Below are 27399 nucleotides of genomic sequence, written 5' to 3'. Positions count from 1 at the left end.
CAATGGATAATTCAATCATGCAACACAGATGAAATACACGTCTGCACACAATGAACACACGAAAACATTTTTTCATTACAAACATTAGATCCAAGTCTTTTCACAAATAGCGACACCATTTTATCATTTTTAATATAATCGTCGCTGTACAAATTCATCACTTGGCTATACTCGTGACCCTTGGCCATGTGATATAGGAAAAACATACAGTGCTGACCGCACACGTCTGAAGTAAAATCCTGGACCCGTTTAGTAGAATATAACACGACGGAGGTATTGGTTATTAAAAAGTTTTTGATGGACGTTAGAAAACGTTCGCTGTCAGGAGCGTGGCCGAAGCTATCGAAAAAACACCCTGAACCCTCTCGAGTTAAATAAGCGGCGACCCAGTGCTGTCCCGGTAGGTCAGAAGGGTCCGTGTTAACGATAGTCAGCGCCGGTAAGGTCTTTAACGGCCTTTCAGGCAGATGATCGCTCGGAAGAACTCCGAGAAAATGAGTGTTACACGAAATTTTGTCCATGATGGCCGTGAGTTGTATCGTGTTCATTTTTTTCTGTTCAGTAGTAATCGACCAGGACCTGTCTGCGGTTAGACACCTCGATGATGCTGTCAAACACAGCGTAAACGATGAGATTAATAGTATGCGTCAGCGGTTGTCTGAAGCGCGCTTCGAGTCTGATATTCCCGGACTTGATGAGTGATATGTGTTGACCGCAGTCTTCCTCAGGCGTGAGGTTAAAGGCATAAAGCGAATACCCTCTCAGAAAATCATCCCTGTTAATAGAGAGAGCCTGATTTTTAAGATGTCTCCCGGTAGCGGTCGCCAACTGATAAAATTCTCGTACGGCCGCTCCTGCGGCAAAGTTTGGCTGGAGAGGCTTGGCGAGGAATTGCTGTCCATCTACGTAGACAGCCAGGAACTCCAAATCGTAATGTTTGAACGCGAACGGGTTTTTATTGTAGGACCCGGTGAACGCATCATTATCTACCATTGCCAGGACGATAGATTTTGGCAAGGTCCCCAAAAACAAATTTTCTTGATTTGATACTCGGGAACCTACGGGTAAGGAGAAATTTTTTAGACACACCCTATCTATGGGGTACTTGGCAGTGGTCGAGAGCAAGGCCTGGGCATGCGCCAACCTCACAGACGGTGATACGGACACTTTCTTGACGAAAAGGGACGCCGACACAATATTTAGTTTATAGGCCACGTCCTCCCCTGACATCAGACAGAATTCATCTTTGCCTCTGATCATTCGTATTTTTATGTTGACGCCGTTTAGCATTAATTTTTCTTGAAAGAAGATGTCGCTGTGAATAGGCGCCAGCAACTCCACAACACCGCTCCCGGTGGTGTAGAGCGATCTCTTGGTCAGACCTGAGTTACGGCCCACAGGATCGGTTTCATCCATGTGACCCGCCGTGTCTTTGAAAAACAGACCTGCTGAGAAAAGCGATTCCAACGTATCTTTGCTGTAGTTGATAAGACTCTCGATGATACATCGGTAAGGGTAGGTGCTCGAGCTCTGAGATATCAATCGGTCACCGAGACTGAAAAAACTCCAGAGGCGACGAGTCCGATATAGCCGATAAGGGCGGTACTTCTAAATATGCGTTTTTCTCGATAACCGTCTGCGTCAGCGGGACTGTAAACAAATCCAATTCGGACTTTATACACTCTCCCGACATGCGATGCAGTAACGCCATGTTAGAAAATGGTTCTCTTAGCCGAGACTTTTCGTTTCGTAGTCTTCTTACGCTTTCTGCGTGTGACTGAGACCTTCTTGGGTCCACGCCTTGTTTTCTTTATTGAACGACCACGCCTCCTCATACCGGGAGGTTTAGACATTCTCTTACGAGCCATTACCATAAGCCCCGAACCGTCTTGAGCTTTAGAGTTATCGTTATAGGATCTTGACAGAACGTTTGAGACAACGCCGGTCGCTATATTTTAGCGGCCGATTTCAGGTCTTGATTTAGCGATGCTGAATCCCCTTTTAGCAACGGTATGGCCAACCTAAACAGACCTCTGAAAAGACCTCCTAGACCGGCCCCGTACATAACGGCACCACCCGCATATCCCGGTAGTCCGCCGCCGGCCTGATTTCGATAATAATCGACATTCATCCCACGTGGGTTGTAATAAGCCATTTTTAAAGCGCAGATTGTTTCACAGGCCTAAAGTGTAGTTTTACAATAACTTTCCCGTAAGAAAATGGTATTTCACGGTTTTGGTCGTCCTTTAATTCTATGACGATATCCGTGATGAGCGACTTGTTGACCGTTGCGTAATGGGGTTTGTCGTATCTAATACTGATGGTATCATTGTCACCCCTCTTTATATGTACGCATCTTAAAAGGGGTACGTATGAATCACCGACCGATTGGTATTCGATAATGTCGGTATAAATGTACATCGTATAGAAACCCGCGTTGATATCGGCCTGGTGAGGTGCGTCCGTAATAACGTTCTTTGTAAAATCAGCTTTTTCGTGATAGGCAGCACGTCCTAAAGCCTCGCCGGGTTTCATCCCTAAAATAGCGGCTAGTTTCCCGTGGAAGCTTACCGAAATGTTGGGCTTTGCTACCAGTTGGACTTTGTTTTTTAATTTATCGTAGCCTAATACAGCCCCGGGGGCGATAATCGCATTTATTGCACCGATCACTGCACGAACATTCTCATAGTATCCCCCGGTTATTTGGATATTCCTTGATACGGACATCCCCGATAGCCATTTAAACACCTCTTCGCCCGGTTTATTAGCGTGTTTCTGGGATGGGCGGGTAGACATGCAAACTGAAAACCCGTCATCGTCGTTAAAGCTGTACCAGCTTCTAGGATATTCAATCTCAGCGAGACCTACTTGCCACTCTCCTTTCAGGTTTATAGTCTTTGCTATCCTGGTCGTATAACTAGATATGCGATTTTCAGGATAAACTGATAAAGAGGCGTTGCACGGCAACGTGACGTAGAAACCGCGGTCATCCATGGTAATCCTTTACTCGAATGATCTCTTTTGGTAAAGGCGTGGGCGTTTTAAGGTTTTACAAGTCCAACACCGCTTTTTTGTCTATATAGCTATTAAATTTCGAAGGCCATCCTAACCATTTCACTAAAACTAGCGTAGATCGCCCCTGTTTTTTCTCCCCTAAAATCTTTTCCACCTTAAACGCCTTGTTTTCGCTCACGATTATTTTTTGTAACTCTTCTTCGTAAAACACACCGTCGATGACATCACCGTCATAATCAGACAACCTGTATACGGGAGGATTACGCGGAATGCACACGGATACGGTGAAAAATTCTTCAGTGTAGTTCTGTTCATAACCGTTGGCGAACGGTCCTCGCACTTTAGAAATCCTGACGACATCCCCTACTCTATATTTAAATACGGGGTGATCGTTCTTCTTCATACCTCCGTACAGGTTTTGAAACACTACGCCTTCATTTTCTTTGTCGACGTCCACAGGTCTCATCTTAATACTCCGATGGTAGCTGGAGTTGTACCCCTGCATAATATCTTGCAACACATCTGTGTATTTCCGTGAATTTGTAGCGGTTAAAAATCTCCACATTCGGCTTTTTAACGATCTATTAAATCGTTCCATGACGCTGGCCTTCAAATCGGTAGCCGTAGCAAAATGCTGAACGTCGTGCTTTTTCATCAAATCTTGAAAATGTTTGTTAAAAAATTCGGTTCCCTTATCCGTCTGCAATTTCTTTGGAACGCGCCCCTCTTCGAGTATAGACTCGAACGCATTAGTAACCTCGACGCCGCTCTTATTCTTTAACGTTCGAGCCCACGCCAGCATTTGCTAAATACGTCGATGCATGTCAGCAGATATTTATTATTATCATTTTCCTTGGAATAGGCCGACATGTCGACGAGATCCGCTTGAAACTGCGTATCCATCCCGTACACCACGACTCTATTACGCTTTGTAGTTAATGTGAGCCGTTCTGTGTAGCGTGTCGCATCCTCCCAGCCAGCCAGTCCGAGACCTGTTTATCGCTCAAACGCACGCCGGTATCCTTTAAGACCGCATCTTTTAACCGTTTTTTACCTCCTAAAGAACCGGGGTTGGCAGGCGTGTAATAAACTTTTTTCATGAGCTCGGACATGTTGTTATGTTTCAACCGTCCTCAAAAGAATAACACGCACAAGCTTTACGTTTCAGTCTTTTATTAAAAAATGGTTACATAGTGATGAAAATTAAAATTGGTTACATGAATAGAATTCAAAATGAGTACTTAGTAATGAGAATAGAAGTAAAAATGAGTACATGAATAGAAATCAAAATGAATACATAGTAATGAGAATAGAAATAAAATGGGTTACATACTATCTAACCAGTAAAGACAATTTACACAGGCCGTATAGCTACGATCTAGTATGTAGTTTACCAGAATTTCAACCATTTCGTACACCTTGTTTTTCTCATTTTTTGAAACAAGCTTCACACATACATCGGTTACATATGTGCACATACAAAGGACGTCGCTAACTTTTATCTCTTCACCGGCTGCAGATATCTCAACTAGAATTTTTCGGAGCATTGCAGAGGAGCGATCGGAACTGTTTACACACATGTCTATCAATTCGGACCAAGAGTCGGTCAGACCTCTTATAACACGCATTTGTTTCATGAGATTTTTTAGACGTGTCGTTTCCCCCTCGTAATCTTTCTCCGGATCACACGTGCGATCGATGGCAGCAAGCATCATTTTGATCATCTGTCCTTTATAATAGGGGGTGAACAAGACGTCTCTGAAAAAATGGATTCCGCTACACACAGCCCCCATGTCGTCACACTCCTGGGACAGTCACGCTGCTTTGCCAGAGATCCACGGCATCGTAAATGACTTTCTTGTTGGACTCGTCCAGCAGCTTTTCCCTGATTTCTTGCAGCTTTGCAACGATGAATGGTTCGTCTCTTAATTCGTGCAGGATAGCACCGGTAGTTCCTTGAATCCTCAGAATGTTGTTGGTCGTTAAACCGTAGCGGCGTAGAGTGAAGTCGATAATGGTCTGAAGATCGGGTTTGAACAGTTTGCGACACAGCTCGTCAAAGCGTGAGTCGAAATAGTAGGCGTCAGGCTCAAACAGACAGGAATGTTGCAGCTGGCTCGGATGGTCCGTTGCGCACCCCTCACACTCATCCCTTAGTTTGTTGTCGATGATGTGTTGCAGCAGCAGTACGATCGTGGCTTTTATGATTCTGAAACCTTTTCCGTTGAAGCAACCGTCTGTGGTGTCGAACCCTGTGTGGGGAGGTGGTACAAATATCCTTTAGGTAACTCAGGTTGCGGTATCCGAGCTCCGTGCAGAATTTATCCAAGCATTCTTTGCGCAGGTCGGGTGAGCGGGCGTTGTCTGTCGAAAGATGATCGACAGCGTTATCATCAGAAGCTTTGAGGTTGAAAGGAGCATAATCGCATTGTACAGAATCCTCAGAATGTTGTTGGTCGTTAAACCGTAGCGGCGTAGAGTGAAGTCGATAATGGTCTGGAGATCGGGTTTGAACAGTTTGCGACACAGCTCGTCAAAGCGTGAGTCGAAATAGTAGGCGTCAGGCTCAAACAGACAGGAATGTTGCAGAGTCTTCTTGAGACATGTTGGAAATGCCGTGTGGGAGTGTCGACTTACTGTTCTTTATAATGGCTGTAGTAGATGGGCGGGGACGGTAACACCCCCTCGCGGGAGTTTCTCTCAGGGTGAAACAGCTGTGTTTTAATTTTGCTGTATCCATCATGTATGCTGCACCACTTGAACATTTTGTTTACGATAGAAAAAGAGCTCAGCAAATGCAAATCGCACCACTTGATCAAAAACTTAAGGCTGAACATTTCGTGATATTCTTTATGCTTGTCACCCTCCGAAGGCCACTAAGCTTTGTCTTGTCTTCGCAGGCGAATATGTACACGCAGTCCTCAGGGTTCTTTTGAGCATGGTCGCCGACCACTCGGTACCGGATATTCGGAGCTACCCCATCCCACTCCCCAACGTACAAAGGCTCTTCTCCACAATCCTTCAGATCTTTCCAGATACGATTGAAAAATAATTGCCAATCTTTTTCAGGAAATACCAGGCAGGGGTCTTGATCCTGCACAAATTCGCCGGTTTCGTCAGACGTGTAGAGCGTAACCGTTCGATCCGATTTGTGGAATATGTAGCCGAATATACGTCCGCTGATCAGGAAAAATTCGTCTCTCGTACATTCAGAATTTTCGCGGAGAAACCTTGCCAAGCACAAGTTACCGCTGTACGGCTTTCTCGGTGCCAAAGTCAGATTTTCCATCATCTCTTCATCCCATTCCTTCTCAGGAGTTTTAGGTGCACTGCAAAAACTGAAATCTAAGAAAGTTAAAAAAAGCTTATTTCTAGAAAATGTGTCTTGTTTTTTGCCATTAAAGATAAATAGTCTTATAAAACACATTGCACATTAGACTATAAATCTTAATCTAAGAAAATGTATCTTGTTCGTTCTAGGCAAGTAAATGTTAACTCATTTTGAGCAAGATTTTACTAGAAACAAGTGATAGCTATAAAGTCCAAGTATTGGTGCATGTTCAGTTAGATTGTTATGCTAATTTTAAGACTGATACCACCCCTAAAAATTCTAATTTCAAGAACCTTGAGAAAGGATTTTTCTTTTCTTTTAAATGATTGAGTCCGTCAGTTTTTGAAACAAGCTTCACACATACATCGGTTACATATGTGCACATACAAAGGACGTCGCTAACTTTTATCTCTTCACCGGCTGCAGATATCTCAACTAGAATTTTTCGGAGCATTGCAGAGGAGCGATCGGAACTGTTTACACACATGTCTATCAATTCGGACCAAGAGTCGGTCAGACCTCTTATAACACGCATTTGTTTCATGAGATTTTTAGACGTGTCGTTTCCCCCTCGTAATCTTTCTCCGGATCACACGTGCGATCGATGGCAGCAAGCATCATTTTGATCATCTGTCCTTTATAATAGGGGGTGAACAAGACGTCTCTGAAAAAATGGATTCCGCTACACACAGCCCCCATGTCGTCACACTCCTGGGACAGTCACGCTGCTTTGCCAGAGATCCACGGCATCGTAAATGACTTTCTTGTTGGACTCGTCCAGCAGCTTTTCCCTGATTTCTTGCAGCTTTGCAACGATGAATGGTTCGTCTCTTAATTCGTGCAGGATAGCACCGGTAGTTCCTTGAATCCTCAGAATGTTGTTGGTCGTTAAACCGTAGCGGCGTAGAGTGAAGTCGATAATGGTCTGGAGATCGGGTTTGAACAGTTTGCGACACAGCTCGTCAAAGCGTGAGTCGAAATAGTAGGCGTCAGGCTCAAACAGACAGGAATGTTGCAGCTGGCTCGGATGGTCCGTTGCGCACCCCTCACACTCATCCCTTAGTTTGTTGTCGATGATGTGTTGCAGCAGCAGTACGATCGTGGCTTTTATGATTCTGAAACCTTTTCCGTTGAAGCAACCGTCTGTGGTGTCGAACCCTGTGTGGGGGGAGGAGGTACACATATCCTTTAGGTAACTCAGGTTGCGGTATCCGAGCTCCGTGCAGAATTTATCCAAGCATTCTTTGCGCAGGTCGGGTGAGCGGCGTTGTCTGTCGAAAGATGATCGACAGCGTTATCATCAGAAGCTTTGAGGTTGAAAGGAGCATAATCGCATTGTACAGAATCCTCAGAATGTTGTTGGTCGTTAAACCGTAGCGGCGTAGAGTGAAGTCGATAATGGTCTGGAGATCGGGTTTGAACAGTTTGCGACACAGCTCGTCAAAGCGTGAGTCGAAATAGTAGGCGTCAGGCTCAAACAGACAGGAATGTTGCAGAGTCTTCTTGAGACATGTTGGAAATGTCGTGTGGGAGTGTCGACTTACTGTTCTTTATAATGGCTGTAGTAGATGGGCGGGACGGTAACACCCCTCGCGGAGTTTCTCTCAGGGTGAAACAGCTGTGTTTTAATTTTGCTGTATCCATCATGTATGCTGCACCACTTGAACATTTTGTTTACAATCGAAAAAGAGCTCAGCAAATGCAAATCGCACCACTTGATCAAAAACTTAAGGCTGAACATTTTGTGATATTCTTTATGCTTGTCACCCTCCGAAGGCCACTAAGCTTTGTCTTGTCTTCGCAGGCGAATATGTACACGCAGTCCTCAGGGTTCTTTTGAGCATGGTCGCCGACCACTCGGTACCGGATATTCGAGCTACCCCATCCCACTCCCCAACGTACAAAGGCTCTTCTCCACAATCCTTCAGATCTTTCCAGATACGATTGAAAAATAATTGCCAATCTTTTCAGGAAATACCAGGCAGGGGTCTTGATCCTGCACAAATTCGCGGTTTCGTCAGGCGTGTAGAGCGTAACCGTTCGATCCGATTTGTGGAATATGTAGCCGAATATCGTCCGCTGATCAGGAAAAATTGCCTCGTACATTCAGAATTTTCATGGAGAAACCTTGCCAAGCACAAGTTACCGCTGTACGGCTTTCTCGGTGCCAAAGTCAGATTTTCCATCATCTCTTCATCCCATTCCTTCTCAGGAGTTTTAGGTGCACTGCAAAAACTGAAATCTAAGAAAGTTAAAAAAAGCTTATTTCTAGAAAATGTGTCTTGTTTTTTGCCATTAAAGATAAATAGTCTTATAAAACACATTGCACATTAGACTATAAATCTTAATCTAAGAAAATGTATCTTGTTCGTTCTAGGCAAGTAAATGTTAACTCATTTTGAGCAAGATTTTACTAGAAACAAGTGATAGCTATAAAGTCCAAGTATTGGTGCATGTTCAGTTAGATTGTTATGCTAATTTTAAGACTGATACCACCCCTAAAAATTCTAATTTCAAGAACCTTGAGAAAGGATTTTTCTTTTCTTTTAAATGATTGAGTCCGTCAGTTTTTGAAAATTGAGTGTGAACAAAACACTTGGCTAAAAAGTGGTTTAATTCGGATTTATTTTGTATCAAAATAAAAGAAATATTGCAAATGTTGTATCAACAACAACTTATTCAACATTACAGAATTTTCTGTAGCACAATCACATCTAATAGATTTCTCCGTCTCAAAACAGACAGCACTTAACACGAGTATTAAAATATCCCCCAAGGAATATTCTGGGTTCATTACAGGTTATGCTCAATCAGCAGCATTTGTTGCATAACGTAAATTATCACAAAAATAAATAACTTTCACTTTTTCTTCTTCAAAAAAGGTTCGATCAACATTATGCTACTGACAGAGCTTAACTTGTAACCCTAACCTAACATCACAATGATAAATAGAAGAAAGAAATTTGTTATAAGTTTCAAATAAGTCAAAACACAAATTTACAGAACACACAAGTTTCTCACACATTTGAAGCTTTATGTAATTCAATCACATCTCCAAGGTAATATTTCATAGGGACATATGTCATGTCTTTGTGACTGAAACTGTAATACGGTGTAAAGTCTACAAGGTCATCTGCGTTTATGAGTTCAGTTCCCTCTGCCAGGTTGGGAACCTCAATTTTATAAGACATGTAGTCTCTGTCAAAACAGACAGTACTGTACCTCTGACACTCAAAACAATACAAAGATGAATTTATGACATAAATGTTCCTCACAAGTCCAAATTCGGGCAGGCTACTAGAATTTGCCATACACACAAGTAGTGTTTTTTCACAAATGTATTTGTTACCATTCAAAGTAATCCACTTAACGGACACTGCATGGTTTATCTGATCAACTCCAAAGTAGTCCTTTACTTTTCCTTTTAAATAGGGCATATTTTTTACTTCTGATACTGGTCCCAACACACATTCACTAGTAAAAATGGGGTGGTTGGAACTGTTCACATTCTGACAGCATTCAAACATTTGATTATGCTTAATCAAGGACTTGCAGACATTTTTAAAATTTACTTTTGAAACCCATTTTTAAAAAAAACAATGTTTGGATTCAAATCTCATGCACATGTGACGGAGCATTGGTCCCAACAGTTTAATCTGGGATGGAACATGAATCAAGTAATGTTGTTTAGGTGTAATGTTGTAATCTGAGAAAAGGTCCTTAAAATGCTTAAGATGCTGTTCGATAAGTACTTTCAACTTGTCAATAGTCTCAAGATGTATAACAGGTGAAAACAGTATCTGAACGATCTCCAGAAGTTCAAGAATGAAAGAAAAATATGCGCTACCTTTAATTACATCCAACAGAAATGGCAATATTTTGAGCAAAACAAGCATTTGACCTGAGGACTGCTTCAGTTTATTGTCATTGGAAGCTAATGTACTGTATGCAATAGGACAAGGCCTATCTCTAGTATCTTGTGGAGAGTATGGGAAGCCAATGATATCAGCATTGAAAGCATCTAGGTCCAGTTGTCCCGAAAGAACCAATTGTTTCAACATGCACTTAAGTTCCAAGGGAGCAATGCCCTCAAGAATTACGTGCATTATATCTTGAGGTGTTTGTTGGATTAAATTGAAGGCAGGGAAATCCATTACTTTGCTCCTTCGGTTTATTCCGTATGTAGTTTTAAGGCTGTTCCTGAGAAACTCAGTGCTGGCTTTCTTAATGTCACTGCACTGTCGAATGTGTCTTTCCAGTGTTCTTTGCTCAAAGTTCTCTTCATTGAAATACATTTGCATGTCTTCAAAAGAACATTCACAATGTCTGCATTTACTATATGCAAAGCCCACACCCTCTTTAAATCCACACAGCTCATGTTGAGCTAACGTATCTCCACATATGGAAACCACTGCTCCATATATTTCATGTTCACCACTCGCAAGAAGAATTTTCACGCCATTATAAAGTTCTACCAAGTCCTCATGCAGTCTTGTCAATATGGCATCGACTCCACATTCTGAGAGGTCACTTTTCTTCGCAATGGCAAGAAGGCGGATTGAAGCCAATTTGGACCTGTACTTTGGATTAATGTTTCCCAAGGTGTAGTAAAACATGAGCAACTTATTCTTTGAAGCATGAGACCCAAGCGGATTGCAAATTTCGATTTCATCTGAATAAAGGATTATCTGTAAAGTAGAGGGTTTAGAGGAAAATAAAGGGTGTGATAGCATGAGTTCGCCATCTATGATATCATAAAAATATCCACTGCTGCACTTCTGAGGTCCACCATTTATCATTGCAAAGATTTTTGGATGAGACAGTAATTGTTCTAAACTCTTTATCAGAGGTATATAATGGAAACATTTGTTTTTTATGCAGAGGTCTCTTCTTTTTTCTCTTTTTTGACAGCATACTGCTAATCCAACTGGAACTTCTTCTGCTTCCACAAAACTGAATTTTTCTTTTATGACACTGTCTTGCCTGTACGTTGTTGAAACGGCAGCAAATGGATCTTTAAAGCAGTCAAAGATTCCCAAAGCTTCTTGTTGAATCTCACTTTCTGAATGTCTGTTGAACACTGTTTGTAGCTGACTCCTCAAGCTGTTCAATAACTGAGCTTGATACTCCTGAACCGCTGCCACAACATCATTCACTCCGCTCTGAGGGGGGGAGAAAAACCCACTTAATTAGCAGGGAGATGTACTGAAAATTACATAATTAAATAAGAACAAATCATTATGTGTCATTGTGTGTGTAGATATTTTTTTAAACCACCTGTCATAAAGACAACAATTTGTTTGTTTTTTTAGGAATCTGTCAAAAAAAAAAAAAAAACTTTGTTGTTTATTAGACAAACAACATGCTGAAACAACTAAAATATCATTTACAAAATATTCTCACAAATAATAACCAAAAAACTTGATATTTTGTTTGACCTCCTTTGGCCTAGATAACAGCTTACATCCTTGCTGGCATTCATTGAATGTACTTTTATGTAATTGGGCATCTGAACAAAAACAAACAAATAAATATAATACTGTAATAAAGTGCTTTACTATTTTTGTGCCTTTCTTGTCAACAAACAGTAAATTAAAACAATTATGGATAACAACAATTATATTAGCATTAGACATACTATTGTGAATAAAGCGCTTACACATACTGGTGGATTAGCCATTACAGAAACAATTTATTTTGGTAATCACAAATACAGTTAGTTTAGGGCAGCTGTGGCACAAACCTTACATTAGGTGGTTGTCTAATAAATGCAAGCACTGTGTGTGTGTGTGTGTGTGTGTGTGTGTGTGTGTGCACGTGTGTTCATACATAAATAAAAATCTTACAAAATGTTCTAATAATGTTGTTTATTGATACTAACCTGTGAGAGATGATGTTTCTCTCTAGCGGTCATCACAACAGCAGTGGCATGTCTGGACAGCACATCATCACTTGATAATTCATCATTCTACACACGAAAAAAAACAAAAACAAAATATCTTAACTGTATAATAATTGCATTAAATAAAAGACTGTGAAATGATAGTAACAATGTAACATCAAAGTTATTCATTTACCGTGGTTTCTTTGGGGAGGCTTGAAGAACATGAGTCATCCGAAGGCCTGTTTGGAACGAGTAGAGTGGGGTTCGAATCTGAAGTTTCATTCAGTGCATCCTGTATTTCCAGGTTCTGAGGCGATGGCAAACCGGAGTTACTGTTTAAGCCAGAAAACACTGTTTCGCCAGTGTCAAAAGCACCAAAATGTTCCACAGGAACAGGAAGCGAGGGTTGTAGATCCACAGTGTTTCCCAGTGTCATTCCATTATCCGGACTGTTACTTGAGTTCCCTGCTTCCTGAGCCACCAATGTTGGTCCACTATCTGCCCACACATGATTGCTGGATGCCTCGTGTACTGACCGCTCTCTCCGAAGTGATCTGCTCCTGCCGCCGTCTAGATACTGCGAGTGTGTTCGTCTGACGTGATACCAAAAAGAGTTGTAGACTCGGTACTCTTTAGTACATCCATCTATTCCACAAACCAGGCGGAAATCTGGACTACGACTGTGTGCAAAATTAATCTGACTCAATAAAGATTTAAGAGTAAGAGCCACAAATACGTAACAAATGACGCAGCGCCAAATCATTTTTATCCGGTGAAATAAAATCAAGATTTAGTACCTAAACAGCAGACATATTGAGTATAAAATCGATGAAAAATTTCTTTTAACCGCAGTTTTCAGTTACATCTGGAAAACTACTATTATTACACGCCAAACCAAACAGGTAAAAAAAATCCCACAGGAAATTAGAAAACGCGCGTTGAGCATGCGCAATGCGCAAAAGTGGTTTGACCCTGTGACGCATTAAGACGCATGCGCAATCATCGCGCCAAACTGCCGTTAGGAGACGAAGGCACTTCCTCCTCCCGCCAGTTTTTCACCATGGATGGACTCGACGAGGTTGCGATTTCCACTCTTAAAGGTTAGTAATTTCTAAAATCACTTAATTGTTTGTTATGGTAATTCTTGTATTTGAAATTGAATTGTAATCGAATATGCAATGCTTCCTACCGAGAAAAAAAAAACACGTTCCTATCTAATTAAATTAAGTTAACTGAACATATTACAAAGTTCAATCTCTTTCTCTTGAGATCTGTTTAATAAGTCTTTTCCAGTTTGCTTTCCATGTCGTTTCCATCCAAACTTGAGTTCTTTTTTGTGAGAGATCACCTTGGGGCATTATCATTTATGATGTTGACGATAACACTGTTCATTCATTATTGTATTCAGTGACATTAGTCAACTATTTCACATTTTTAGCACTTATCGATCCTTATGTTACAATATGCACTAAGAATTTTTTTCATTTAAATGTATACACTAATATTGATTATTGGATAATGAACAAAAAATGAACCGTTTTACTGCCATCAGCCAATGTTATTAAATGCATTATGATTCTTTATTGCTTTTTCATAATACCTACTATTTTTACTGATGCTAACAAAAAGAACTTTGTCAAGTGTTAAAGATCTTTTATCATTATTGCCTGTTTGTTTCACTACACTCAGCCATTTCATAGTTGTAAGCCTAATAGTAGGCCCAAAAATCTGTACAATAAGGTTCATTAGTCAACATTAACTAAGAATGAACAATACTTCTATTGTATTTATTAATCATATATTATAATTATTATTATTATTTTTTTGATAAACTATTTTAATTAGCTATATTGACATGGATGTATATTTTTTTCGGTGCACAAAGTATACCTGAGTTACACTGACTAATGTATTTTCATGTGTTCTAAGCTGCTAACATTGGAGAAGACATTTTACCAACTCTCTCACGGGAGGATATCCGAGATCTCTTTCCTGGTCCTGAGCACTTCCTGCGGCGCAAAGCCATTTGGCTTTTGACTCATAAGGAAGAACAGGTAATTAACTTAAAATACGTATTTTGGATATTTTTAACCTGTTAGTGGGCATAATTTCAGTACAGGTAATTTATATGGAAGTTGGTGTGGTTGAAGAATAACATGTATACATACATGTGAGACAATCTGCATAAAATGATAAATTACTTTATCTGATTTGATTAATGTATATATTTGTATTTTAGGGACACACCATTCCTGTTGAAGTCCAAGGTTCATCAGCAGACGACGAACAAACTGACAGTTCAAAACAAGATGACCCCAGCACTTCAAAGTTTTTAAAGTTACCCAGCCCAGAATATGTTCTCTTCACTGACAGTGAACTACAACACATGAGACGCACATACTTTGAACAGCAGCGTCTTTGAAAAGAGGGTGACGTCACCTTATCGAAGGAGCTGTTCTGCCGGCTCATCCGAAATACCATGACAAACATGATATCAATTGCAAGAGCGTCTTCAGATGACTACAAATATCCCACTAAATATGAAGTTATTGCCATGGCAAAACGGTTAGTGGAATACTACCCTATGATAAAAGATAAGTCAACTGGATCTAGGCATGAGTGGGTGAGTGACATCATTTAATTAATTATTTTAAAAAAAAAAAACATTGTTTTGCTGCTGACATTGCTTCAAAATTATTCATTGATGCTTTTGTTCTGTTGTACAGGACACTGTTGCCAAAAAGCTCCTGAAGCGACTTTCAAATATCCGAAGTCCCGTGAAGGCCAAACAGCCTCCTTCCAAAAGAGCACGTCAGGACAGAGAACCTTCTGCAGTGGCAAGTGACTATGACGCTGATTCCAGTGCGTCAACAGTCAATCTGTCACCACCTTCAAGATCAAGCACCCCACGGCAAGAAAATGACAGCATCGATGAAGCATGTAAGTACATTAAAATTTACTTTAAAATAAGGTGGCCAGACGTGCCACTTCCTGGGGACACGTTCTGCACAGGATTTCTAAGTTGCCTAAAATAACCAGGTGTTGGTTGTTTGCGCTGCGCAACTTTTTAGGCAACCAGGAAGTGGCATGTCTGGCCAATTTACTTTAAAATGTATTAGTGTATTTTGTAAATAACAATGTTTGGTAATATATGTACGCCTAATTCTTCCTTATTTTTATGTAGAATACATTCTCGAATTGTTGATTTTGTGCGTCTTGTTCAGTAATTATATTGTTTGGCTAAATTGTAGCTGATGGTCCAGACAACAACCTTGACAGCCAGAAAACCCAGGCAAGACATTACAGGACTCTGCAAGAAATGTACAAAGCAAAGAAGCCCAACAAAGCTGCTGTAACCCATCTATTAGACCTGGAGTTCCAGTCCAGAAGAAATTTCATTGACTCGAATGCTTTGAAGGAGCAAGACAAACCAACAAAAATTTTGCAAGCATACCCCTGCTTCAAAGAACTGGACCATGTGGGTACACAGAAGCATACTTCAGATAGATGTTTAATGTACTGACAAATATCCCATATCCTCTGCCTAACTGCAAACAGAAAAAGTTTTTTTTTTTTTTTATATGTATATATTTTTTTATATTAAATATATAATTCTTTCAGGCAATGGATGAACTGCGGAGAATCATTGAGCCAGACAATTGCCAATACATTTCTGAGGTGAAGGGCAGGTGGGAGAACTTCTACTCCAAGGTTCAGTTTTATGGAGTGATGAAGAAAGTCATGAAGCCTCCAAGGACATTAAATGGAGGTAAAGCTTTATTTAATTCTAGGGTTCTCAACTCTGGTCCTCAAGGTCCAGTTCAGCTCCAACCCTAATCAAACACACCTGAACAAGCTTATCATTGTTTTCAGGTCCTACTAGAAATCTACAGGCTGGTGAGTTTGATCAAGGTTGGAGCTAAACTCAGAGAACCTTTATTATAGATCAGTGGTTTTCAATTCAGAAAGAAGTTTTTCAGTTTTGAGTTGAAAACAATGTTTTGTAAACAGCCCCTTAATTCAGTTCATGGAGCTCTTTCCTAATGAACTTATGATCTGAATTAGGTCTGTTAAATAAGGGAGACATACAAAATGTCCAGAGCAGTGGGTCTCCAGGATCAGAAACCAGTGGTACAGATTATACCCACAGACCTACTATCTGATACTGATATAAATCTTTTTTTTTTTTTTCCTTCCCTTAACTAGTTGAACATGCCATTGCTGTTTTTACTGCCCTGCCGCTGCTCTTCCCATCTGGCTCTACAGCACCGAAGAAACAGGTCCCAATCAGTGAGGCTCTTTTTCACGTTCTGACGGTGAGTTTTACATCAGTAGTGGTAAATTATTAACAGGTGCCTACACTCTCAATAAAATACTTGGTTAAATCAATCCTAATTGCACTACGTAAAATTGGCCATGCAACATAAAAGATAACTTAAAAGGATACTTAACAGAAAAATTTAATTCTGTTGTCATTTACTTGCCCACAAGTTGTTTTGAACTTGTATACCTTTCTTTGTTTTGCCGAACACAAAAGTAAGATATTTTAAACAATGTTCATAATCCAACAGATCTGGGTCAGCATTCACTTCCATTGTAGGAATAACATTTTGTAAAAGTGAATGGTGACCCAGATCTTACTTTGATTTTTGCTGTGTCTGTAATCTAAATTCTGTATTTTCTTTTTTTAATTTGGTTTTCTAGCCTTCAGAGGATCCGGATACCTACATCCACAGGCGCGCATTTTCCACTCCTGTCTTGCTGGTTGGTGAGGAGAACTGCATGGTGGTTATAGGTACAACCCCAGTTCTAACATTCGACAAAGACTTGCTCCATGAGGGGCCTCTCTACCTCCTGGCCTATTATTATGCATTCCATCTCACATATCCAAAGTGTCTTGCAACACTTGTTGTCTGTGTTGCAAACACAAGTTCTGAGAGATGCCATCCACGAGCAGGATGCAACCCCCTCATACAAAAAGGCCATTCAAGAATGGAGAATGTTTGTTGACTAATTACGGTTTCAAACCTGTTGTATGTCTGAGGCTGTGAGACAGCTGCAGTGTTTTGTTTTGTTTTTTGTTTTCTTCCATTTGCGCTTGATTAGTGCTGTTAGTTTTTTCCTCATTTTCAGTAGTGTTTCATGTCTCTGACATACTCAAATGTATTGCATTATTGTAAGTTACAAACAGTAATTACGGGACTACTGTTTGAGGTTACAGTGTTGTTCTGTGCCAGTGTTTTTTTTTTTTTTGTTTTTTTTTTAAGAAAGTTTTAGTTAGTCAGTCTTGGTTTTGGACTGTTCGTCCTATTTTGCTATACCCCAGTTGTTTAAGAGGAAAATGTTCATTTGTGAATCTGCCATACATTAAAGGCATAGTTGACCAAAAATGAAAATCGTCCTCATTTACTCACCCTTATGTTGTTTCAAACTTGTTTGAGTTTATTTGTTTTGTTGACTACAGAAGATGATATTTTGGAGAATGTTGGCAACAGTTGATGGTAGCCATTGACTTTCACAGTATTTTTTTTTTTCATGCTATGGAAGTTGCATAGCATTCTCCAAAATATCATCTTCTGTACTCAACAGAACAAAGAAACTCATACAGGATTAAAAGAACATAAATATTTTGAGTATGAATTTTCATGTTTGGATCACTATCTTTTTAATGCAGTACATTGATTCAGCAATTGCTGTTTGAAGCTTAAACTACTGCCGTTTGAGGTTGTGTATGCAGATAGACTGAGGCATAGTTTTTTTTTTGCGCAGATCATTTGCTGTAAATCTGTGCCAAATATTTTTTAATTTTTTTGTAAAAATGTAAGTTAGCCTTGGAATCAGTTTATCCTGCTTTTATATGCTCCATTTGTTTAAAAGGCCAAACTTTGGAGAATGTTCTTTAATAAATGTTCAGCAAAGCTGAGTAAGTTCTTTTTTCTTCATTTAAAGTGGGGAGGTAAGGGGGATGTTTATTTTGAGACTTTTCATCTCATTTTAGGTTTTTGTGTGATCTTAAAAAAAAAAAAAAAAAATCGAAATAAGCTGGATTTAAGGTTAAATATTCTAATTTTAATGCAATTTTTTCCTAAAATTATTATTATTCAGTGCTTATAAAAAGAGAAAACTGCTACGTTTTAAGCATGTTTGTCTAGTTTTAAGACCCAATAGTATTTTTAGTGACTAGATTTAAGTTCAAATATTCTAGTTTTAATGCAGTTTTCACTAACTTATTTATTATTCAATTCTTATAAAAAGCTAAAAAGTCTGGTTTTAAGAATTTGTATCTAGTTTTAAGATCCAGTAGCATTTATTATTGACTAGATATTTATGCTACTTTCAAGAATTCTTACCAAGTCGGTTTTGCTTACCCCATTGGCAGATTTTTTTGCTTGATTTTGGTACACTTTAACTAGATTCAAGTGCATTTTGCTCATTTTAAGAAGGGCCTTTTTTGCAGTGTGAGTATGAGGCATTCATGTCTATGTGTTTTCACAACACTTTTCTGATTTCCCACAGAAATACCTCGGCCTATTTATCTAAGCGCCCCCTCAGAATGCAACCGGATACCACTACCACGTGGTCCACAGATGGACAAACCCCCACCGGATGAGTATAATATCTTCAAAACAATACTTGACAGCTCATTTATGTTTTTTTCCACCACCGGATAACATAGCTCTTCCCGGATGAAGCCGGAGTTTCACGCTTGACCGATTTCCGCATCCGAAACTTGTTATGAGATCAAAGGGGCACATATGGATATTATTATTATTATTATTAATAATAATATTATGAGGTCACGAAAGGTCAATGCAATTAATCATTTTTTCATTTGCTGGCGGCTACTTACTACTAAGAGTAACCATAGCCTTTGCTTTCAACTGACTGTTGATCCAAAGCCACGTCTTCAACGCTCCTGATTTACAACTCTTGAGTGAGAGCCGCTTCAGACGACTCAGCGCGTGCGGCAGGGAACTGAACGAATCATTCAAACTGATTCGCGAAACCGATTCACTGGTTTGACAACTGGTTTGATCAAGCCTTTGAACAGAATTGACTCAAAAGAATGAATCATTCGCGAATGGGCATCGCTCATTGCCCAGAAAAAAAGTAGTCAGCGCATTTGGAATAAATTGAAATTTTTTTAACTTGTATTGCATTAAGATAAAGTAACGAGAGGAGCGACGCCCACAGTAACGAAGTAAAAGTACCGTTTTTTTCACTAAAAATGTACTTGAGTAAGAGTAAAAGTACCCATTTTTAAATATACTCTAAAAGTATTAGTTACCCAAAAAATTTACTCAAGTAAATGTAACGAAGTAAATGTAACTCGTTACTACCCACCTCTGCTTGTATGTCCTCACGCAGTTCGCGCAATGCTGGAATCAGTACAGAGTCCATCGCATCTCTTACTGCCGAATTCACAACCGAATTCAAAGTGCTTTGCTGCTCTTTAAATGCTAGTTCAATACGGCTAGCAATAGCATCGTCGAGGTCTTCTCTGGAGATGGCGGAATCTCTGAATTTTTTCTTCATTGGCGATTGCTCAATCTCTCTTTTCCGATCCCCTTTGTCTGCCTTAGCACTCATGATGGGTCCAATGCAGAGTGGTTCAAATTTTACTGACAGGATCGTATAATATGTGGCAAAGTCAGCAGAGCGAAAGACTAAGCTTGCATTGCCGTCGAAGGGTCACGTGATCCCCTGTCTGGCTTACATTTACATTTACATTTACATTTAGTCATTTAGCAGACGCTTTTATCCAAAGCGACTTACAATTGGGGAATACATCGAGCGATTAATCTTGAAGAGGCAATCAGACATACGAAGTGCTTGCAACACCAAGTCTCAGACATTGTTCAAATAAATACAAACTACCAAAGGAAGGAATAAGTAAAGATAATTTTTTTTTTTTTTTTTTTTTTTAAGTTTAGGATGAAGTCAAGTGCTGTCGAAAGAGATGAGTTTTCAGTTGTTGCTTGAAGATTGACAGGGATCCAGCATTCCGGATAGAGGTGGGAAGATCGTTCCACCAGCCAGGAATAGTTTTAGTGGCTTAGTTTTAGTGGCACAGTGTTTGGACTGATTCTCATGTGGCAATAAAAAATCTATTTCATAGTGTTATGATGCTGCAATGTTGACAAAGAATAGGAATCTACAGTACCTAGTTTACAAAGTTTTGTGTTTTAAAGAAACTGATCTACAAAAACCGTTGTTTTATTTGTGTCTGTAGGGGTTGGATATAATGTGTAACAGTAGCAACCATTCAAAAATAGTTTTAAAAATAAACATTTCTTGTTTTGTGTATTTGTATTACAGAAAAATAATAATTTTACATTCCTTTGTGATTATTTATTATTATTGGTAATATTGGTAAATACAAAGGTAGCAAGGCAATGAGATAACAAATAACCCAATATTTGGGTAATGTTTAACCCAGAAACACAGTAAACCTGACCCACTGGTTGGGTTAAATAAACAACCCAGCATTCTGGGTCAAATGGTTAAACCCAGCACTTGGGTCAAAACAACCCAGCGCGTGTTCTGTCCCATAGTTACCCAGCGGATGGGTTAAGGTTGGGTTATTTTTTAACCCAGCCTTTTTAGAGTGTGAGGATGTCCATAAGAATATTTAATTTTTTCCTCATGCAGACATGGTCTAAACATTAATGGGATTTAAAATATAATTTCATAAATGTTACTCACACATGCATTCATGCAATATTTAATTTTTCTTATTGTAGTGGAAAAGAACTGATTAGGTAATGAAAAGTGGGTGTTATATATCAGAATGGTGCCAGTCTCCATGTCTGAATATGCACACTTCACTACTATGTAGTAGACAAACAAACAAACAAGAACATGAATATGTCTGAATTCACAGTATTGTTAAGTATTCTACTGTAGTCGAAAAGTACTGGGTTGCAATATTTTGAAGTACGCATATGAAGGACAATTTACTATCTTATGAAGCTTTGGGAGAGGATTCATAAATGTTGGAGTAAAACAAGTTATATTGTAGGTCTCATGAAAATGCCAACATGACAGAAGCAGTATGTCTGGATTGAATTCATACTATTATAGGACACATACTTATTGGTCGTGAACTAACTTCTTCTCTTAATGAAGTGCATTGACTCAGATGTCAGCCAAATCAAAAAGGAGAAACATTCTGGTTTGAACATACAGTGTATCGTGTAAAATGACAAAAAAAATCATTTGTGTACCATAAATGGACTAAGATATTTTACAAAGCTTGCATTATTCTTGTTGTAAAAAAAAGGGGGTTCTGTGGTGTAAAATGTTTTTAATTGCTGAATTTACTGAAATTAGCTGAATTTATTAAAAAGAAGTAAGTAAATTAAATCATTGACTCCTTTTAGGATTGAATGTTGAAGGGTTAAAGACACACAAAGGTGATCAGAAACTCCACCCTCTTACAACACTAACCAGGAAGAGACTGACTTATTATTTCTCCTTTCTGTCACTGATTTTCTTCTCTTTGACAAAAGCAACAAAGAATCAGCCATCAGTGGACAACGAAGAAAAAAGAAGTATTTGTTTCTGGACAGACAGCAGATCTTTGTGATTCTCGTGGTTATTCATTTTTGCAAGTCATTCAGAAAGTGAAAGTAAAGTTTAGATTGCTGGAGCTCAAACAGTGAGAATGGCTTCATTATCTGTAGAAGAGCTTTCTTGTCCCGTGTGCTGTGAAATCTTCAAGACTCCTGTTATTTTATCATGTAGTCACAGTGTCTGTAAAGAGTGTCTTCAGCAGTTCAGGAGAACCAAGAAAACTCAGGAGTGTCCTGTCTGCAGGAGAAGATCCTCAAAAAAACGTACTCCATTTAATCTTGCATTACAAAACTTGTGTGAGTCGTTCCTGAAGGAGACAAATGAGAGGCTTTCATCAGGATCTGAGGAGATCTGCAGTTTACACAGTGAGAAACTCAAACTCTTCTGTCTGGAGGACAAACAGCCTGCGTGTGACGTGTGCTTTACTTCAGAACAACACGACAATCACAAATTCAGACCAATAAGAGAAGTGGTTTCATCATATAAGGTAGGACAAATGTCTCTTGTTTCATATGTAAAGAACAATAAATCATCATAAACGCAGATATCATTACATTCATGCACTCAATATATCTTTCTGCCATTTTACTCAACTTCATATGACATAAACTCTGCTGTAAAAAGTATTTGCCCTCATATTGAGCCACTTCTGAGAAGGTTTGCTACTGTGCCAAGTTTTTTTCTTTTTTTTTTTTCTTTTGAAGATAATGGCTCTCACTTTGATTCTTTTGAGTCCAAGAGCCTTTTAAATGGATTTGTAAAGCTTCCAGATTAATGTATTTCAATCACGTTCTTTGTCATAATTTCTGGAATACTTTTTCACTGCACGGTATGATCACTGTATTCTCTTCTATTCACTGTAATCTGGTGTTTTATATATTTTTATTTTGTCCAATTCTAGGAGGAGCTCAATACAGCACTGAAGTCTTTACAGGAGAAACTTAAAAAGAGAGAAAATATGAAAGAAGAGTTTGAGAAAACAGTTCAACACATCAAGGTGAGGAAACACAATCAAGAGTCATTTTCAGTACAGCTGTAAGATCACGATACACAATTATGATTTATTATATTTAATAAAATGGATGAAGTTTATTATTTTTGTAAATGACGAGCAGCGATCTGCTTCTGGATCTGTTATCTGTCGGTGTCTGAGTTTCTCTCAGATCTGAATGATGTGATGTGTTGATGTGTGTTGATGGAGATGATTGAAGTGAATGTGATTTGATTTCAGTCTCAAGCTGAGCACACAGAGCGTCAGATTAAACAGCAGTTTGAGAAGCTTCATCAGTTTCTCAGAGATGAAGAAGAAGCTACAATCACTGCACTGAGAGAGGAAGAGGAGCAGAAGAAGCAGATGATGAAGGAGAAGCTGGAGGAGATGAACAGACACATCTCAGCTCTTTCACACACAATCAAAGACACGGAGGAGATGATGAAAGCCAATGACGTCTGCTTTCTAAAGGTCTGATTTCAGATCATCCATTGATTGATTGATTGATGATTGATTGAGTTATTGATGATAAATGGTGTGTTTGTTCTGCAGGAGTTTCCAGTCACGATGGAAAGGTGAGTGATCTGCTGGTGTCTCTGGTCTCTCTGCTTCTGAAGCCAAAGCCACTGCAGTTCTGATCCTGAATGTTCTTCCAGAGTCCAGATCTCACAGCCGGATCCACAGACGCCTTCTGGAGCTTTGATTCATGTGCCACGATACTTGGGCAACCTGCCCTTCAGAGTCTGGAAGAAGATGCAGGACATCGTCCAAAACAGTGAGTCTGGAGAAGATCTGTGCTGTTACACATACACTGGAAATGATGCATGAGGGAATATTTACAGATTTCAGCATTATGTGTGAATAACCAGATGAGCTACTACACCAAAATGAGCCGTAAACAAGAGAAGAACAACTTTGCTCCACATGATATTTACAGATACAGTGATACAGCAGATCTCAGTTCAGTTTGATTGATTATCAAATCTAACATTTCTCAAGCACATATTTACTGTAACAACACTGAGAGTAAAGCTGCACGTTTCTGGATAAATTGAGAATCATAATTTTTTTTGTCTCAAATAGAGATCACGATTCTGAACAAAACAAAATAATTTGTGACAAAATATTAATTCCTGCAATCTATTTAAAAGTGTTTAATTAATTTAAAAGAATTCTTAAATATTTTAATATCTAATAATTAATAATAAACATTTTAATTGTAGTATATATATATATATATTTAAGCAAAACAGATTTTAATTTTCCAGTATGATTTATTCAAAGGTTTAATAGACACGGGCGAATCAATCTTTTAACGATTAGTCGTGCAGCTCTAACTGATAGTGATCATAGGACGATTAATAAGACAAGTGTCATAATTCATAATAATCTGTGTACGGTTCACTCTTGATCATTATATGAACATCAGAATAAAAGCAGCTGTTGATTGTGTTTCATCAGCTCCTGTGATTCTGGATCCAAACACTGCATATCCACATCTCCTCCTTTCTGATGATCTGACCAGTGTGAGATACAGCGGGATCCATCAACCTCTTCCTGATAATCCAGAGAGATTTGACTTCTTTCACTGTGTTCTGGGTTCAGAGGGTTTTAACTCAGGAACACACTGCTGGGATGTGGAGGTTAAAGAGAGTCAATGGTGGAGTCTTGGAGTAACTACAGCATCAAACCAAAGGAAGGGATGTGATTTCTTTAACACTGATGTCTGGTTTGTGCAGCACAGATGGTCTGATGAGTCTGGTTTCCGTGTTGAACAGGATCTCGAGCGTGTGAGAGTGTATCTGGACTATGACAGAGGAAGGGTGTCATTCTCTGATCCTGTAACTAACACACATCTACACACATCTACACACATTCACAGCCTCCTTCACACACTCTTTCCTTTCTTCTGTACTCTTGACTCTCTGAAGATCTTACCTTTCAACAGTCAGTAAACGTTACTCCTGTAGTTCTGGATCGACCTGCTTTCATCTTTTACAGTCATCATGTTTCCAATATTCAGTCCATATCACAATTTCAATATTTGTTCATTTACATTAAATGTTAATTTTTTTCATTGGCATAAATGGACATTTTGTTCATTGTTCATTGTCATAAATGGATGTAGAGTTTTTTTGTTTTTTTTCTCATCCTCATCGATGTTGAATGTAAAATAAATATATAAATACTTGATTAAAGCTGTTTACAAATCCGATTCTCAGAACTAACTCTTAGTGTCTCTGGGACTGAAATCTCTTTAAAAGTTTGACTCAATTTTAGAACAAATTTTGATAATCCCTTCAACCATTTAATTTTTTTTTTTACATTACAAATGGTCTGTAAGACCAATGTCCAGAAAGTCTTGGATGTGATAGAGAGAAAAAAATTTGATTGATGAGGTGGTCATAAAAATGAGGTGGTCATTTTTTTATTTTATTTTATCAGTATGTGTGTTCCTTGGGAATTGAACCCATGAACTTTTGCGCTGCTAATGCAATGCTCTACCACTGAGACACAGGAGCAATGACTGTTTTTCCTGTAAAACAAGTCAAGACGACCTAGTGTTGTTAAAAGAATGTTAGGAAAAGGTATAATTTGTTACAAGTTAAATAAAAAGAAGTAGAGGTGAGCGTGTTCGCTCATCTAAAACAAAAAAGCAGCAGACACGTTCGTTAAAACAATGAGATTCTTGTCAAAACCTTGTAGTCTAACATTACAATTTAAAAAAAGGTAGAGTTTGTTACAAGTTAAATAAAATAAAAAATAGAGCTGACTGACTTATCGTGATCTAAAAAATAAATGAATATCAGAGGCGATCGTTAAAACAACAGCACACAACAGTAGTCAAAATCTATGTTGTAGTCTATCATTACAATTTAGGAAAGTTAGCTAGCGTTTGTCACAAGTTAGAAAAGAAAAAGAGCTGACTATCTTACACAGCGTCCGTCAGATACATCCGCACTCCGTGCTGTCAAAACTCACCGGTCCCAGTCAAACCACTCCCCGCTACCCCGCCACTAACACCGGAGGAGAGACCAATGCAGAGATTTAAATGTTAAAAGAATTAAACAAAGCAATGTTTTAACATTAGAACGAACGTTATTTTTAACAAATCTTTAGCATTTCTTAATTAATGAAACAATTCAGCATACATCCTAAAGCTTTTCACTTTAAAAATTAGGTTAGCCTATATGACTTTGACTTTTAAACAAACATCTCCTAAACCACAGGAAAATGTGGTTTGTTTTGTTTTATTTTATTTTAGTAGAATAATTCCTTTAATGGGTCTTCGAGTTTTGTCAAGTTTAAGACTTCTAGCGTGCTATATCAGTTAAAACGCATACACGTGTATGTTCGCGCAAATTGGAATGAAAGCAAATGTTTTGGGGGTCTTTGGATTTTCAGCCTAGCCTCACTACGTCACACTTCGTACTTCTGCTCAATTTCATTTTGCTTCTGTACTCAGTCTGATATAGCAGACCATCTCCCAGTTTATCTCCGGCTCCGCAGCAGCCGGCCAGCCAACGAACAGAGGGCGGGCTGAGAGCCGTGATGTAGACGCTAAGCGCCGAATTTAAGATTGTAGTTTAGGTTTAGTTTAGGGAAATCTAAAACGACAGCGGACATGGAGACACGGGAAGCTATTCGCTCTGTTGTGGAGAATATTCCCGGCATTTACCAACTGAAGCCTGAAAAAAGAAGAGTGTTTGGTTCACATTTTGAGTGGAGGTGATGTTGTGGCCCTACTCCTGACAGGTTTTGGGGAAAGTTTAATTTATCAGCTGTTACCGATCGTCAGCGAGAAATAATTGTGACTGTGTGTGTGTGATGTGATTACTTCACATAATCTGCAAAAGTCGTTCACAGCCATCTTCACTCTGGTATTTCGCTCGATGGTTTTGTTTTTGCCGCATACCTGTGTTTACAGCAGAAGTCCGAGGCAGCTGAGCCAGCGAATAACATACGTCATCACCAACCGTTATGTGATTGGCTTACGGGTACACCAATGATTTTAAACTTCAGGCAAGCGCCCGTCCACGAGAAAGTAAACGCTTGTCAATTATGCCCTTCCAGACTCTGTCTGCGAAGCAAAGCAAAGTAGCAGAGTTTGGTATTACCAGGCTATTTTCAGCCGTAATTAGACGCCTAAACTTTTAACAACATCGCACGAAATGTAAATATTTGGTCTCACGCAGTGCAACAAAATGGGAATGGCGCTGTGTGTCTGGGGCGATTACTAACGTGTGCATACATATCAGATCAAAAGGCTGTTGCAAAATATCTAAAGATGTTTCTGGGGATGCGACTCATTTGCAGTCTAATGAGTTTTGAGGGGATCTGGTAGCGTAAACTTTGGTGTTGGTGTTCAGTGATCAAAGGACATCCGTGTTAACCATTTTATGGCGTGCACCTGCGATTGTGAACTGTCAAAAGTTTAGACTAAAGTTCACTAAGGGGTCAAAGGACATGTGGTTAGGTATAGTTTAGGAAGAAATATTTTTCCTAAGAAAAAAGGTATGTTTATAGTGTAGATCTGCCGAATGTGGGTTCAAACTGATGTTCAGGATGATAGATAAAGAAGAAGTTGATAACAACAAGCTT

At 39.1% G+C, this 27399-nt stretch overlaps 4 protein-coding genes across 4 annotated transcripts; 2 read left to right on the top strand and 2 right to left on the bottom strand.

The window, feature by feature from the left end:
- Window positions 1-558: 558 nt before the first annotated feature.
- LOC131547528 (uncharacterized protein F54H12.2-like) lies at window positions 559-2994 on the bottom strand. Its single transcript, XM_058788170.1, has 2 exons — window positions 2572-2994; window positions 559-1530 (listed from the first exon to the last, which is right to left on the bottom strand). The coding sequence occupies exons 1-2, from the start codon at window positions 2992-2994 to the stop codon at window positions 559-561; spliced, it is 1395 nt and encodes a 464-aa protein (XP_058644153.1).
- Window positions 2995-7049: 4055 nt separating this feature from the next.
- LOC131547524 (uncharacterized) lies at window positions 7050-13009 on the bottom strand. The gene is made up of 6 exons (XM_058788163.1): window positions 12424-13009; window positions 12228-12314; window positions 9971-11508; window positions 9397-9544; window positions 7688-7818; window positions 7050-7617 (listed from the first exon to the last, which is right to left on the bottom strand). The coding sequence occupies exons 1-6, from the start codon at window positions 12991-12993 to the stop codon at window positions 7050-7052; spliced, it is 3042 nt and encodes a 1013-aa protein (XP_058644146.1). The 5' UTR covers window positions 12994-13009.
- Window positions 13010-13219: 210 nt separating this feature from the next.
- LOC131546531 (uncharacterized) lies at window positions 13220-18654 on the top strand. Its single transcript, XM_058786141.1, has 8 exons — window positions 13220-13330; window positions 14160-14284; window positions 14470-14853; window positions 14957-15170; window positions 15482-15708; window positions 15852-15999; window positions 16437-16546; window positions 16935-18654. Exons 3-8 carry the CDS (start codon window positions 14710-14712, stop codon window positions 17238-17240), a joined length of 1149 nt encoding a protein of 382 aa, XP_058642124.1. The 5' UTR covers window positions 13220-13330; window positions 14160-14284; window positions 14470-14709; the 3' UTR covers window positions 17241-18654.
- Window positions 18655-21713: 3059 nt separating this feature from the next.
- On the top strand, window positions 21714-25006 carry LOC131547178 (E3 ubiquitin-protein ligase TRIM35-like). The gene is made up of 6 exons (XM_058787538.1): window positions 21714-22293; window positions 22708-22803; window positions 23038-23268; window positions 23350-23372; window positions 23454-23572; window positions 24259-25006. Exons 1-6 carry the CDS (start codon window positions 21898-21900, stop codon window positions 24750-24752), a joined length of 1359 nt encoding a protein of 452 aa, XP_058643521.1. The 5' UTR covers window positions 21714-21897; the 3' UTR covers window positions 24753-25006.
- The last annotated feature ends 2393 nt before the right edge of the window (window positions 25007-27399 follow it).

The sequence above is a fragment of the Onychostoma macrolepis genome, chromosome 09 (genome assembly GCF_012432095.1).
Source record: "Onychostoma macrolepis isolate SWU-2019 chromosome 09, ASM1243209v1, whole genome shotgun sequence".
NCBI lineage: Eukaryota > Metazoa > Chordata > Actinopteri > Cypriniformes > Cyprinidae > Onychostoma > Onychostoma macrolepis.
Note: the sequence above shows the minus strand (reverse complement) of the source record. Positions and strands in the feature narration are given on the sequence as shown.

Coding starts and splice junctions, on each gene's coding strand:
- LOC131547528 (XM_058788170.1), bottom strand. CDS start 2,994: ATGGATGACCGCGGTTTCTACGTCACGTTGCCGTGCAACGCCTCTTTA. Junction 1,531..2,571: donor TAGCAAAGCCCAACATTTCG/GTAAGCTTCCAC, acceptor TTGATATCTCAG/AGCTCGAGCACCTACCCTTA.
- LOC131547524 (XM_058788163.1), bottom strand. CDS start 12,993: ATGATTTGGCGCTGCGTCATTTGTTACGTATTTGTGGCTCTTACTCTT. Junction 11,509..12,227: donor AGAAACATCATCTCTCACAG/GTTAGTATCAAT, acceptor TCCCCCCCTCAG/AGCGGAGTGAATGATGTTGT. Junction 7,819..9,396: donor TGAAATATTACCTTGGAGAT/GTGATTGAATTA, acceptor TGTCTGTTTGAG/CCTGACGCCTACTATTTCGA.
- LOC131546531 (XM_058786141.1), top strand. CDS start 14,710: ATGACAAACATGATATCAATTGCAAGAGCGTCTTCAGATGACTACAAA. Junction 15,171..15,481: donor TGACAGCATCGATGAAGCAT/GTAAGTACATTA, acceptor GCTAAATTGTAG/CTGATGGTCCAGACAACAAC. Junction 16,000..16,436: donor TCCAAGGACATTAAATGGAG/GTAAAGCTTTAT, acceptor TCCCTTAACTAG/TTGAACATGCCATTGCTGTT.
- LOC131547178 (XM_058787538.1), top strand. CDS start 21,898: ATGGCTTCATTATCTGTAGAAGAGCTTTCTTGTCCCGTGTGCTGTGAA. Junction 22,294..22,707: donor AAGTGGTTTCATCATATAAG/GTAGGACAAATG, acceptor GTCCAATTCTAG/GAGGAGCTCAATACAGCACT. Junction 23,573..24,258: donor GCAGGACATCGTCCAAAACA/GTGAGTCTGGAG, acceptor GTGTTTCATCAG/CTCCTGTGATTCTGGATCCA.